Below are 13,273 nucleotides of genomic sequence, written 5' to 3' on the forward strand. Positions count from 1 at the left end.
CTTCAAACTGAAACTGTTTGGTTCTCTGCTGGCCCGCGCTGATTCACTGTGACAGCGTCTTTGGTATCTCCCAAATGAAATGACCGGAAAAGACGACCGAGTAAACTCCACCCCTTCCTGTTGGTGTTGGTATGAAGGAAGCTGTTCAGCCTGTTGTGTTCTCTCTCTCTTCGCGCGCTGCCCAGACAGAAGGATCACAGCGCGTGAATCAGGGCAGGAGTACTCCTTACGTTACTTATATGATTCTTTATATTGTATAGTAATGTATTATTGTATTGCATTATTACCTTGTTTAATTAAAACGGATTATTGTTTAACTGGTATCCTGGTGTCTACTAATTTCCTCCCTGTTATGATTTCAAGCAGGACTCGCCAAAACGACACGCGGAGAGGAGTTGGGTTGTAAAAACCTCGTTCCCCAACCAGGGTCAATTCCCAGACTTAAGAAACTCCCTCTGAAGGAACCGTTGTAATGTAAGCCTTTACAGACCATTTACATGCACTAAAACCTATAACACACTATAGGAAAGGGAAAACCACAAAAAGACCTCTTGAATACCGTCCTGCTGCCATGAATACAGTTCACAGTCTTCATGATTCTCACACTCACAGATGCTTTATTCAAACACTTTATTGGCGTCGTAGTCGCTCAACATAAGTCATGACGGCTTTGGTTGCACGCATGGTGAGGACAGTTACTCCCAAAAAGCCGATTGATCCAGCAACGATGGCGATCATCGTCATGTGAACTGCCCCTGAAAGGAAATGGACACAAGTCAATTTCTAACTGGGCATTCAGAGTGCAACCTCTCGTTGAACTGTATGTTGAACTGATGAGACCAACGATAAAGAAAACCGTTGGAGATACATTTTAAGGTCCATCAGTACATGTACATTAATTAAAATCTAGTGAAAAAGAAACCGATGTAACTTGCCGAAAAGATACAAAAAAACCAGTGAAAGATTACATGAAATTTGAAGCATAGAAATTGTAAAATATATTGTCAATGTATTACATGGCTTAGTTGAATACCTTGATTCTGATTGGTCAATTTGGACTTTTTTCGCTAGCTGACTGCTGATAAGGAGGACAGACCATAACACAACTAATGTTTGTTGATTGATGATGACTACAGTGTGAAGTCATCATCAAACAACAAACATTACTTTATCTCCGTCAGAAAAGATGGAATACTTTGGAGCACATTTTACCGAGAACTACTTTGGAGTATTCATCCAGTTATCCAAAGAGAAGCTATGGAGCAGAGAACTATCTCCCAGCCAGAGGCGACATTTGTTATGGAGAGAGTAATAATTAGTAGTAATAGTTAGGGGTGTAACGGTATCCGTATTCGTCCCGTCACGGTTCGGACGTCACACGCAGTCACACGGCGAATACGCCTTTTTTTTTACGAGTGGGAAAAAAGTCTGTCACTCAGGGCAGCATTACACTATTTATACTCCAGGGGGCGGTATTGCGCCTAAAAGCCAGCCGCCCGTAAATAACAAATGAAGAACAAGAACAAAACAAGTTAGCTATGGCGAGTTCACACAACACACAGGCGCTAGAAGACCCACCTGCTTCTTTTAAACCAGCTGTGTGGGAACATGTCGGGTTCCCTGTGGACGACGGGGTGCGAGTTGTGGATCGGACGAGGACGGTGTGTCGGCGTTGTTCGACAGCGGTGCGGTATGCTAGTGGCAACACGTCAAACATGCTCAATCACCTCCGAGTCAGTCTCAGTCCCCAGCGAGAGGGTTTTCTCGACGGCAGGTAACCATAGTTACCGCCACCAGATCTGCCCTCACGACTGACAACGTAGACCAACTCATCTTTCTGAAGAACAACTTGAAATAGAGTAAAGCTTGAGTACCTTTATTTAGGCATAATGGCCACACACACACACACACACACACACACACACACACACACACACACACACAAGCTAATTACACATGTTAGACATTGCTCCTAAAAGGTACAGATTTTATTTAGTTATATATTTATCATTGTATTTATTTTATATGTTGACATCAGGAGATGTTATACAGTTCTGTATTGCCTTTTATTGATTGTGATTCAAACACTTTCTTATTGAAATATTTTCAAGACATTCTTTTTAGTTGTACAGCAACTTATTTAACCTTTTTGTTTGACAGCCATTATAAATAATATGGCCATCTGAGTGTGTGTGTGTGTGTGTGTGGTACTGTTTAGTACCACACCGGTTTGTTTTTAACTGTGTAATACAGTTAATGATTCCAAATGTTAGAGTTCCTTATTTTCATACCAAAACTTGCACGACTGTTACAAATAAATAAATTATGCATTTGAGATTTTTTTTTTTGCTTTTCCTTGTTGTACCGAACCGTGACTTCTGTGAACCGTTACACCCCTAGTAATAGTATAAATTGAGTCGGTGCAAAAAGCTTTTCTTCTTGTTGTTGATCCACAGTTTTGTAAACTTTAATACTGACCCCCTGTATGATGGTTCACTTGAGGGCAACCGCTGAGTAAAGAGCGAAACAAATAAAAAATAGATGTGTTCTGATCATGCAACAGTGTGTGAAAGTATATAGCCACTTTCACACCAAGTACTTTGCCATACTTAGTTCCCAGCACTTAGTGAGCCCATGGAACCAAGTACAGATCGCGTTCACACCGGAATAAGTTCCCTGAGGGAGGATTAGGCAAATGAAGCCGCTGACGTCACTTCTTCTTCTGCTGCTTTAGGTTTACTGGCAGGCCGCAAACCACTTCACGGCGTATACTGCCACCGAAGTCCCCGGAGTTGGGGACTGGCTTTCCGAGTAAATCGCCAGAACGCCGACATCTCCACCGCTCCCATGTTTTATTTTGTGTTGCCATAAGTTAGTCTCTCTGCGTTGGTGCGCGGGGCTAATGCTAATAATGCTAATGCTAATAATGCTATTGCTAATAATGCTAATGCTAATAATACTAATGCTAATGCCAGCAAATACAATGGCGGCTTCAAAAAACATTTCAGAGTTTTACGGGGCGTGGTTTGCAATCCGCCCAGCCAATCAGAAATTGGTACTTTTTTCTCCCCAGGATAGCACCACCTCTCTAGCAGGGACTGAAAAGGGGGGAAATGTTCTCATGAACCAAGTTCTCTTTTTGGTGTGAACGCAAAATCCCAGGAACTATCGGAACTAAAAGGGACAAGTACGGGGACAAGTACTCCGGTGTGAACGCGCCTCATGTAACGTATCCTCTGCTCGGCTTCCTCCATATAAACTCACAATCAGACGGTGGGACTCCTGCCGTCCCCTTCTGATTGACCATCAGAGGACCAGCGGACACGATGCCGGCTCGATTCCCGTCTCTCGTCTTCCGACTCACTGACCTCTTGGACCGCTGCTCGCTGCTGCAACTCTGTTACAAAAACAGGCTCAGTTTAGCGATTTCAGGCTTATATTTCACATGCATCCTCCAACCAGCAGCCTATATGCAATATGTCACTTCTAGCACTGCGGTGAAATGTTATTTCCACTTTCATGCGTGAGTTATAATAACCAATCCAATGTGTTATGGTATCAGAGGTGGGAAAGTACTCAGGTCTTGTTCTTGAGTAAAAGTAGAAGTACTCAGATCTTGTTCTTGAGTAAAAGTAGAAGTACTCAGATCTTGTACTTGAGTAAAAGTAGAAGTACTCAGGTCTTGTTCTTGAGTAAAAGTAGAAGTACTCAGGTCTTGTTCTTGATTAAGAGTAGAAGTACTCAGATCTTGTTCTTGAGTAAAAGTAGAAGTACTCAGATCTTGTACTTGAGTAAAAGTAGAAGTACTCAGATCTTGTACTTGAGTAAAAGTAGAAGTACTCAGATCTTGTACTTGAGTAAAAGTAGAAGTACTCAGATCTTGTTCTTGAGTAAAAGTAGAAGTATTCAGATATTGTACTTGAATAAAAGTAGAAGTACTCAGATCTTGTACTTGAGTAAAAGTAGAAGTACTCAGATCTTGTACTTGAGTAAAAGTAGAAGTACTCAGATATTGTACTTAGTAAAAGTAGAAGTACCAGAGTGTAGGAATACTCTGTTACAGTAAAAGTCCTTAATTCAAAATGTTCCTCAAGTAAAAGTAGAAAAGTATTCTCATCTAAATATAGTGAAAGACAGTAAAAGTAGTCGTTGTGCAGATTGGTCCATTTCAGAATAATATATATGATATGTTTTATAATGATTGATCATGAAAGTGTTCTCAAAGCTGCTGAAGGTGCAGCTAGTCTGAAGTACTTTGTAGACTGCAGGGTAGCTGGTGGATTTACTCCAGGTGGAACTAAAGTCTGATTCAACACTTGATTAGATTTCACATCATTCATCCAGATCTGTGAAGTAACTAAAGGTATTAAATACTTGTAGTGGAGTAGAAGTACACCATGTACCTCTGAAGAGTAGAAGTACAAAGTAGAACACACTGAAATATTCAAGTAAAGTACCTCAACATTTTACTAAAGTCCAGTACTTGAATACATCTACTTAGTTACTTTACAACACTGATTGGTATACTTCAGTACTAGTAGATCTTTCTGGTAATACTACATCTGGATGCCGTTTTCAATGCAGTAAGTCATATTGGATGTTTCCTTGGGTTGAAGCGACCCTTCAGTTTACCTTTGTGCAGTCTTCAAGGGGTCCACAGATGTTGGCCAGGCAGTGGATGTAGAGCGGCAGTCCTCTGGGCATACTGAACATCTGGATGTAGCATCTGCTTTTCTGTGCCTGGCCATTAACGGAAAGCCAGTGGAACGTTTCGTCTACAGCGCAGCTGAGGATAAGAGAGGACAATGTAAGAAAAAGAAGAAGTATGGGCTTTGAAGTGTACTTCAGTAAAAAGTACCCATAACTAGCAGCTGCTTTAAAGAGTACCTGACCTCCCTTTATATTAATAAAACAATAATGTCATTGTTAGCTAATGAATGTTTCCATGCTGAACAACGGCAACGTTTCCATTGGTCCCTCTTCTTTAGAGAAGACCAGGAAGTGATGGATACACGGATCGTGTTCCAACCAATAGGCACGCAGTGACTCTAAAGAATAATGACCACGCACCAAACACACATTCAGACTAAAGGAACCAGCTGTTTGGAGAATGAGAGAAGTAGAAAGTACAGGTATTTGAGTTCAACATGAGAGAAGTAGAAAGTACAGGTATTTGAGTTCAACATGAGAGAAGTAGAAAGTACAGGTATTTGAGTTCAACATGAGAGAAGTAGAAAGTACAGGTATTTGAGTTCAACATGAGAGAAGTAGAAAGTACAGGTATTTGAGTTCAACATGTAAGAAGTAGAAAGTACAGGTATTTGAGTTCAACATGTAAGAAGTAGATAGTACAGGTATTTGTGTTCAACATGTGAGAAGTAGAAAGTACAGGTATTTGGGTTCAACATGTGAGAAGTAGAAAGTACAGGTATTTGAGTTCAACATGTAAGAAGTAGAAAGTACAGGTATTTGGGTTCAACATGTGAGAAGTAGAAAGTACAGGTATTTGAGTTCAACATATGAGAAGTAGAAAGTACAGGTATTTGAGTTCAACATGTAAGAAGTAGAAAGTACAGGTATTTGTGTTCAAAATGTAAGAAGTAGAAAGTTCAGGTATTTGTGTTCAAAATGTAAGAAGTAGAAAGTACAGGTATTTGAGTTCAACATGTAAGAAGTAGAAAGTACAGGTATTTGTGTTCAAAATGTAAGAAGTAGAAAGTACAGGTATTTGTGTTCAACATGTAAGAAGTAGAAAGTACAGGTATTTGTGTTCAACATGTGAGAAGTAGAAAGTACAGGTATTTGAGTTCAACATGTAAGAAGTAGAAAGTACAGGTATTTGTGTTCAAAATGTAAGAAGTAGAAAGTACAGGTATTTGTGTTCAACATGTAAGAAGTAGAAAGTACAGGTATTTGTGTTCAACATGTAAGAAGTAGAAAGTACAGGTATTTGTGTTCAACATGTAAGAAGTAGAAAGTACAGGTATTTGTGTTCAACATGTGAGAAGTAGAAAGTACAGGTATTTGAGTTCAACATGTAAGAAGTAGAAAGTACAGGTATTTGTGTTCAACATGAGAGAAGTACAAAGTACAGGTATTTGAGTTCAAAATGTAAGAAGTAGAAAGTACAGGTATTTGTGTTCAACATGTGAGAAGTAGAAAGTACAGGTATTTGAGTTCAAAATGTAAGTAGAAAGTACAGGTATTTGAGTTCAACATGTAAGAAGTAGAAAGTACAGGTATTTGTGTTCAACATGTAAGAAGTAGAAAGTACAGGTATTTGAGTTCAACATGTAAGAAGTAGAAAGTACAGGTATTTGGGTTCAACATGTAAGAAGTAGAAAGTACAGGTATTTGAGTTCAACATGTAAGAAGTAGAAAGTACAGGTATTTGGGTTCAACATGTGAGAAGTAGAAAGTACAGGTATTTGGGTTCAACATGTAAGAAGTAGAAAGTACAGGTATTTGGGTTCAACATGTAAGAAGTAGAAAGTACAGGTATTTGGGTTCAACATGTAAGAAGTAGAAAGTACAGGTATTTGAGTTCAACATGTAAGAAGTAGAAAGTACAGGTATTTGGGTTCAACATGTAAGAAGTAGAAAGTACAGGTATTTGAGTTCAACATGAGAGAAGTAGAAAGTACAGGTATTTGAGTTCAACATGTGAGAAGTAGAAAGTACAGGTATTTGTGTTCAACATGTGAGAAGTAGAAAGTACAGGTATTTGGGTTCAACATGTGAGAAGTAGAAAGTACAGGTATTTGTGTTCAACATGTGAGAAGTAGAAAGTACAGGTATTTGTGTTCAACATGTGAGAAGTAGAAAGTACAGGTATTTGTGTTCAAAGTGTAAGTAGAAAGTACAGGTATTTGTGTTCAACATGTGAGAAGTAGAAAGTACAGGTATTTGAGTTCAACATGTAAGAAGTAGAAAGTACAGGTATTTGTGTTCAACATGTAAGAAGTAGAAAGTACAGGTATTTGTGTTCAACATGTGAGAAGTAGAAAGTACAGGTATTTGTGTTCAACATGTAAGAAGTAGAAAGTACAGGTATTTGTGTTCAACATGTGAGAAGTAGAAAGTACAGGTATTTGAGTTCAACATGTAAGAAGTAGAAAGTACAGGTATTTGTGTTCAACATGTAAGAAGTAGAAAGTACAGGTATTTGTGTTCAACATGTAAGAAGTAGAAAGTACAGGTATTTGTGTTCAAAATGTAAGAAGTAGAAAGTACAGGTATTTGTGTTCAACATGTAAGAAGTAGAAAGTACAGGTATTTGAGTTCAACATGTAAGAAGTAGAAAGTACAGGTATTTGTGTTCAACATGAGAGAAGTAGAAAGTACAGGTATTTGAGTTCAAAATGTGAGAAGTAGAAAGTACAGGTATTTGAGTTCAACATGTAAGAAGTAGAAAGTACAGGTATTTGTGTTCAACATGAGAGAAGTAGAAAGTACAGGTATTTGAGTTCAAAATGTAAGAAGTAAAAGTAAAAAGTCGTCAGAATAATAAGTAGTGGATTAAAGTACTGATACCAGAAACATGTACTTGCATATGAAGTATTTGTACTCCACTACTTCCCACCTCTGCTGATAAAGCTTAGTTAAAAGTGTCCAAAGCAACAATAACACTTATATCCTTTCATGCCACTGCACTAAGAAATACACATTTCACCCACCCGTCCTGAAGAATGACACCCATGATGTTGTCCTGAGGGTCGGCGCTCTCCGTGGCCCAGCACGACTCCACCTGCAGGAGCACATCGGCAGCAAAAGAGTTCTCGTTCTGCAGCGCCACCTGGAGGAAGAGATTGTCCTCCGGTGCAATGGTGATTGCATCCATGTATTTGGATGTGTAGGACTCATCAGTGAACAGAGTCAAGGCGAGACCCAGCTGCAGGGAGGAGTTGAACTCCACCAGGGAGACGGAGGAGAGCCTAAAGGAGGAAACCATGTTTAAACGCCTCCATTGAACCCGGTTTGTTTACATCACTATGGAAGACTTGTGCTCCCATTAGCTAGCTCTCCGACACATTGTACGTGATTGGCTAAGGGGCGGGACATCTCTAAGCAGGTTGACCAATCACAACAGAGCCGGCCAGCTAACCAATCAGAGCAGACTGGGCTCTGGTTTCAGACAGAGGGTGAAAAGAGGTGCTGCAGCACAGGGAGTATGAGACACTACATACTGATATACACCTGAACATCAGCAGGAGAGGACTCTTTAAAGTAGAGACACTACACACTGATATACACCTGAACATCAGCAGGAGAGGACTCTTTAAAGTAGAGGCACTACATACTGATATACACCTGAACATCAGCAGGAGAGGACTCTTTAAAGTAAAGACACTACATACTGATATACACCTGAACATCAGCAGGAGAGGACTCTTTAAAGTAAAGACACTACATACTGATATACACCTGAACATCAGCAGGAGAGGACTCTTTAAAGTAGAGACACTACATACTGATATACACCTGAACATCAGCAGGAGAGGACTCTTTAAAGTAGAGACACTACATACTGATATACACCTGAACATCAGCAGGAGAGGACTCTTTAAAGTAGAGACGCTACATACTGATATACACCTGACCATCAGCAGGAGAGGACTCTTTAAAGTAGAGACACTACATACTGATATACACCTGAACATCAGCAGGAGAGCACTCTTTAAAGTAGAGACACTACATACTGATATACACCTGAACATCAGAAGGAGAGGACTCTTTAAAGTAGAGATACTACATACTGATACACACCTGAACATCAGAAGGAGAGGACTCTTTAAAGTAGACACACTACATACTGATATACACCTGAGCTTCAGCAGGAGAGGACTCTTTAAAGTAGAGACACTACATACTGATATACACCTGAGCTTCAGCAGGAGAGGACTCTTTAAAGTAGACACACTACATACTGATATACACCTGAGCTTCAGCAGGAGAGGACTCTTTAAAGTAGAGACACTACATGCTGATATTAACCATCTTTTCTCGTCTAAATGAGGCAGAGAGACAACATATAAAGACATTCTTCTCACCACTCGTTGTCCACCCTGAGTCGAGTGTTGCGAACATAATGTCGAGGGTAGACACACTTCCACACGACCAGAAGATCCCGCCTGATGATGGTTTGCTCTTTGCTCAAAGTCACAGTCAGAGTGTTTTGTATTTCGATGTGGGATCCGTTCACCTACAAAAACGCAAACGGTTAACTCGTAAGTCACACGTCTAAAAGAGGTAGAATAAAGTGAGATATGTTGAGCTAGATAATACAATTATGTTTGAAGAAAGGTGGGGGAAATGGGTAAAGTATAGAACAAAATAATAAATATAATTAATTTATACATGAGTATTAATAATGTATCCTTTCTTTTATTTGTAATATGGATGTGTCATCTGTTATGCAGTTCATCTATGGACCTAGATGTGTTTATTTAAGTATGCTTTATGAATATTTAAAAAAAGTAATCTGGTATGTGAAGACAGTGCTAAATGCTGCCGTGCATATCCCTCCAAAGAATCACTTAATATAGAAATATATTTGTCTTCCCACTCACCCGCCTCTCAGTCCCACATTCAGAGGTTCTTCGTGGGATGCGGCGGTAGTACAACATCTCGTTCTCTTCCATCGCGCAGCTGCCATCGTTCAGCCTCACGTCCACCTTGCCCCCGAGGGAAGACGTCAGGAACGGTTTTGCTATCGCGCAGATCACTAATGTATTCAGACACTGGCTGAAAAGGCCTTTCTCTGTTTCAAAACACGAGGGTCAGAGTCAAGGAATCTCATTGGTTGCAGACTTATAGAAATGTTTGTCATCTAAAAAATTATTACAGATCGGAAATGTAGGATACAAACAAAACTGTATTCTCTTACACAGTACTGTACTTTTGGGGTACTTGTACTTTACTCGAGTATTTCCTTTTCCTGCTACTTTGTACTTCTACTGTAAACGGAAATGTCCTATTGTGGGTTAAGCAACATTTTGAACTCAGGACTTCTACTTGTAATGGAGTATGTTTAAGTGTGGTATAAGTACTTTTACTTAAAGGTGACCTATCATGCAAAATGTACTTTTGTACGTCTTTTATACATGAATATGTGTCCCCGGTGTTCCAGGGAACTCACCAAGTGTCAGAAAACACAACCCTCTCTATTTTCCTCCGTACCCAAATCTCTTAAAAAGGGTCTGCAACGGATCCGATACAGACTGATCCAGATTTGAACACTTCTCTGACGTCACAGAAGTGGCGCTACGGCTATTGGGCCAACTCCACCAATCAGGAGGAGACAGCCACGGACATTGCCGTTCGAAAAGCGCTGGAGACGCTGTAGTACATATGCCAGGCCTGTAGGTGGTGCTGTTCTCACAGAATCAGCCCGTGCAAAGACAGTGTTAAATTGTGCGAAATGAGGAATGGCTAAAATGCATGATCCGTTGGTTATTTTGAAAAATTAAAAGTATAACTATGTCTTAAATAGGTATGGTCCTACACTAGATTATTCAAATATAGCATGATAGGTCCACTTTAAGTAGAGTGTCCGAGTACTTTTTCTACCTTCAATTTTCAGTGTTGAATGTTTTTCTCAATATTATGGTTAGTAGTTCCGTTTTAATAAAATCAGTTGAAAATTCAAGCTCTGTATTTCATCTGTTTTATGGGCGCATATCCCTCATCATAGTGTATCGAAGTCTTAATGAGTGACGTGACCTGAGGTTGTGCTGATTTCTGGGATGTGTAACACTCGAGTAAACTTTAAAAAAAATGATAATTTATAAAAGTCAAAATATACAAAAACGGAAATGTCCCATTTTGGGACTCAGAGGGTGAAGCAACATTTTGAACTCAGGACTTTTACTTGTAATGGAGTATGTTTAAAGTGTGATATGAGTACTTTTACTTTAGTAGAGTATCCGAGTACTTTTTCCACCATTGCCCTCACGGTACGTCCACACAGCGGCTTTTCAAAATCTTGAAAATCTTGGAGCTGGGCGTGTCTGACAGCTTGGGGATTTTTGCGAGCAACGCGACCAACAACCAATCACATGAATGTCCCGCCCCCGACATACAAAGCAAAAAACCCCGGGGATTTTATGCGAGCTATATATATATATATATATATATATATATATATATATATATCAGGGTTTCCGCTAGGATTTTTTCTCGCCGGTCAAATGTCCGGGCAGAATTGATTTTACCGGACTAATTTGAAACTTACCGGTCATATTTCAATAATAATAATAAGAGTTGTGTAGCAGAGTTTCCGTTAGCAGGTAATTACCGGACTATGAGCAGATATGCTGATGTTTAAAACTCAGTTCACGGGACTCATTTTTATATTGCTTCAGTTTATAATCGTAACAGATCGAAAAATTCAGATTCATTTTTCAATAAATGATTCCACAAACAACAAACATAATTATTACATTCAAACAAACTACTTGTAGTAGATAACGTACATTATTCAGAAGTTTACATCAACTTTGAATAATAACACGGGAGAAACGGAGCCTCTCTTTTCCCCCTCTCCCTCCCTCTCTCTCCTGACAGCCCGTCAGTTTCTCATGCAGCTCCTGCAGGCCGCTAAACAGAGGGCGGGGCTTCAGGTGATCATGCAGAGCTGCGTGTCTCGGTCAGACTCAGCAGCTGATCTGATCTCTCTCTCGCGTCCGGTTACACTTCACTCGCGTTTATGTCCATATCGATCAGATCCAGCTCTCCTGGTCGGCCTTTATCGAGAGCACCGATCAAACTATTAAGAGTGAATATCGGCCGATAATGACCGGCGGCCGATCGATCGGAGCCTCCCTAATTATTACCAGACATTTTGACCGTCAGGTTTTGAATTTACCGTTTTTTTATAAATTTTACCAGCTAAAAAACGGTAATTACCGGCTAACGGAAACCCTGATATATATATAAACTCCCCAAACAGGCGAAACCCTACCAGCTTCCCCCACTGCCTCTGCCACCTCCCTCCATGCCTGGTTCCTCCGGTTTGTATCCCGGTAATAGTTCTGGTCGTAAAGAACCGGGTGATTTGCTACCGTAACTTCTCGTTTGGAATATGAGGAAATGAACTGCGGTCTGGCTCTCCCTGCTTACACGCGGTTTGATTGGCTAGCGCTTCTACTGTCAAATTTGCATAAACGTGTTTGATTGGCTGGCGCTTCCAGCTCAGCTTCAAAAGTTGAACATTGCTCAACTTTTGAATCCTGGACATCCTGGAAATCTTCGCTTCGCTCCCCCACAATGCAGTTCGGCGAAAAGCGAGGCAAAGTGACGTCATCCCCATTCAAAGTCAACGGGCAGAGAAGCGGTGGAAGATTCTTCTGAAGCTGCTGTGTGGACGTACCGTTATGTTACATTAGAAAAAGAGAATTTAGATTGAGAACGATTTTACCACAAACTGATAGGAAGTAACTTTGAGAGGTTTACCAACGCAGAGTGGATTTGAAGTTGGAAGCGGCTCCGACACAGAGCTCACATCGTAGTGTCTATGTTTACACACACAGGTGTACGAGCCAAAGGTGTTGATGCACAGCGAGTCAGGCGGACACACATCTCGCTGGAGGGACGCGCACACATCTGGACCTGAAAGCAGTCAAAGCCAAGAAGAGATTTTAGATCTTAAAGGTCACCTATTGTGCAACATCCACATGTCTCTTCTACATCAACACGTGTCCCCTCTTCTTCGTGTCTCTTCTACATCAACATGTGTCCCCTCTTCTTCATGTCTCCTCTACATCAACATGTGTCCCCTCTTCTTCATGTCTCTTCTACATCAACATGTGTCCCCTCTTCTTCATGTCTCTTCTACATCAACATGTGTCCCCTCTTCTTCGTGTCTCTTCTACATCAACATGTGTCCCCTCTTCTACATCAACATGTGTCCCCTCTTCTTCGTGTCTCTTCTACATCAACACGTGTCCCCTCTTCTTCACGTCTCTTCTACATCAACATGTGTCCCCTCTTCTTCGTGTCTCTTCTACATCAACATGTGTCCCCTCTTCTTCATGTCTCCTCTACATCAACATGTGTCCCCTCTTCTTCATGTCTCTTCTACATCAACATGTGTCCCCTCTTCTTCATGTCTCTTCTACATCAACATGTGTCCCCTCTTCTTCGTGTCCTCTTCTACATCAACATGTGTCCCCTCTTCTACATCAACATGTGTCCCCTCTTCTTCGTGGTCTCTTCTACATCAACACGTGTCCCCTCTTCTTCACGTCTCTTCTACATCAACATGTGTCCCCTC

General features: G+C 40.6%; 1 protein-coding gene across 1 annotated transcript; it reads right to left on the reverse strand.

Moving 5' to 3' along the window:
- Positions 1-569: 569 nt before the first annotated feature.
- On the reverse strand, positions 570-12,603 carry LOC117440830 (ZP domain-containing protein-like). Its single transcript, XM_034077063.2, has 7 exons — positions 12,454-12,603; positions 9,570-9,760; positions 9,051-9,202; positions 7,677-7,934; positions 4,633-4,786; positions 3,265-3,397; positions 570-755 (listed from the first exon to the last, which is right to left on the reverse strand). Exons 2-7 carry the CDS (start codon positions 9,639-9,641, stop codon positions 631-633), a joined length of 894 nt encoding a protein of 297 aa, XP_033932954.1. The 5' UTR covers positions 9,642-9,760; positions 12,454-12,603; the 3' UTR covers positions 570-630.
- Positions 12,604-13,273: the final 670 nt, after the last annotated feature.

This window comes from Pseudochaenichthys georgianus, unplaced genomic scaffold (genome assembly GCF_902827115.2).
Source record: "Pseudochaenichthys georgianus unplaced genomic scaffold, fPseGeo1.2 scaffold_1265_arrow_ctg1, whole genome shotgun sequence".
NCBI lineage: Eukaryota > Metazoa > Chordata > Actinopteri > Perciformes > Channichthyidae > Pseudochaenichthys > Pseudochaenichthys georgianus.

Coding starts and splice junctions, on each gene's coding strand:
- LOC117440830 (XM_034077063.2), bottom strand. CDS start 9,641: ATGGAAGAGAACGAGATGTTGTACTACCGCCGCATCCCACGAAGAACC. Junction 9,203..9,569: donor AATGTGGGACTGAGAGGCGG/GTGAGTGGGAAG, acceptor GCGTTTTTGTAG/GTGAACGGATCCCACATCGA. Junction 4,787..7,676: donor GGTGTCATTCTTCAGGACGG/GTGGGTGAAATG, acceptor TCTTATCCTCAG/CTGCGCTGTAGACGAAACGT.